The sequence below is a fragment of the Wasmannia auropunctata genome, unplaced genomic scaffold (assembly GCF_000956235.1).
Source record: "Wasmannia auropunctata unplaced genomic scaffold, wasmannia.A_1.0 LD296554.1, whole genome shotgun sequence".
In the NCBI taxonomy this organism is placed as follows: Eukaryota; Metazoa; Arthropoda; class Insecta; order Hymenoptera; family Formicidae; genus Wasmannia; species Wasmannia auropunctata.
Window position 1 is genome coordinate 1 of NW_012066336.1, and position 562 is coordinate 562.

The window sequence follows — 562 nt, forward strand, 5'->3', positions numbered from 1 at the left end:
TATTATTGCAAGCAGAAGACGGCATACGAAGGAAATTGTTTTGGATCAAATTTCGGTTTCTCCTTTGCTATAAGCTCCGCGAATTTAGAGCGCTTCCTCCGTTTTCTCCTTTTCGTATTTTCAATGAGTTCGGACTGTAGATTTTGGGACTTATCGTAATCAGCGTCCATCTGTAATCAGACGACTAATGAAATTCCTATACAAAATACAGCAGCAAAATATATAATAGATAGACCGTAATAAGTACATTAAAATTTGGATCTTCACAATGAGGTTCTTCGTATTGCGCAGTTTCCATGTCAATTTTATCTGTAGTTGGATCATATGTGTCCCACTTGAGCTCAATATCCAATTCTTCATCGATCTCCGGGAATTCTGGCTTCTGCATCTCGTCTTTACCATCAGTATAATAGTCGTCATTAAAAAGCTCTTTCATCCTTCTGTCGTGTTCATTTGGATCGAAGTCGGAATCAAAATCAACATTATCAAAACGCATATCGTCATTTCCTGTAATTAATATAGATATATTAATATAGATAATACCTAGTATAATATTGAACAA

At 35.4% G+C, this 562-nt stretch overlaps 1 protein-coding gene across 1 annotated transcript; it reads right to left on the reverse strand.

The window, feature by feature from the left end:
- Nucleotides 1–27: 27 nt before the first annotated feature.
- On the reverse strand, nucleotides 28–509 carry LOC105461276 (protein KRI1 homolog; the record flags this gene model as incomplete). The annotated part of the gene is made up of 2 exons (XM_011707768.1): nucleotides 248–509; nucleotides 28–170 (listed from the first exon to the last, which is right to left on the reverse strand). Coding segments are annotated over exons 1-2 (392 nt in total), but the record flags the coding sequence as incomplete, so codon positions are not given.
- Between the last annotated feature and the right edge of the window lie 53 nt (nucleotides 510–562).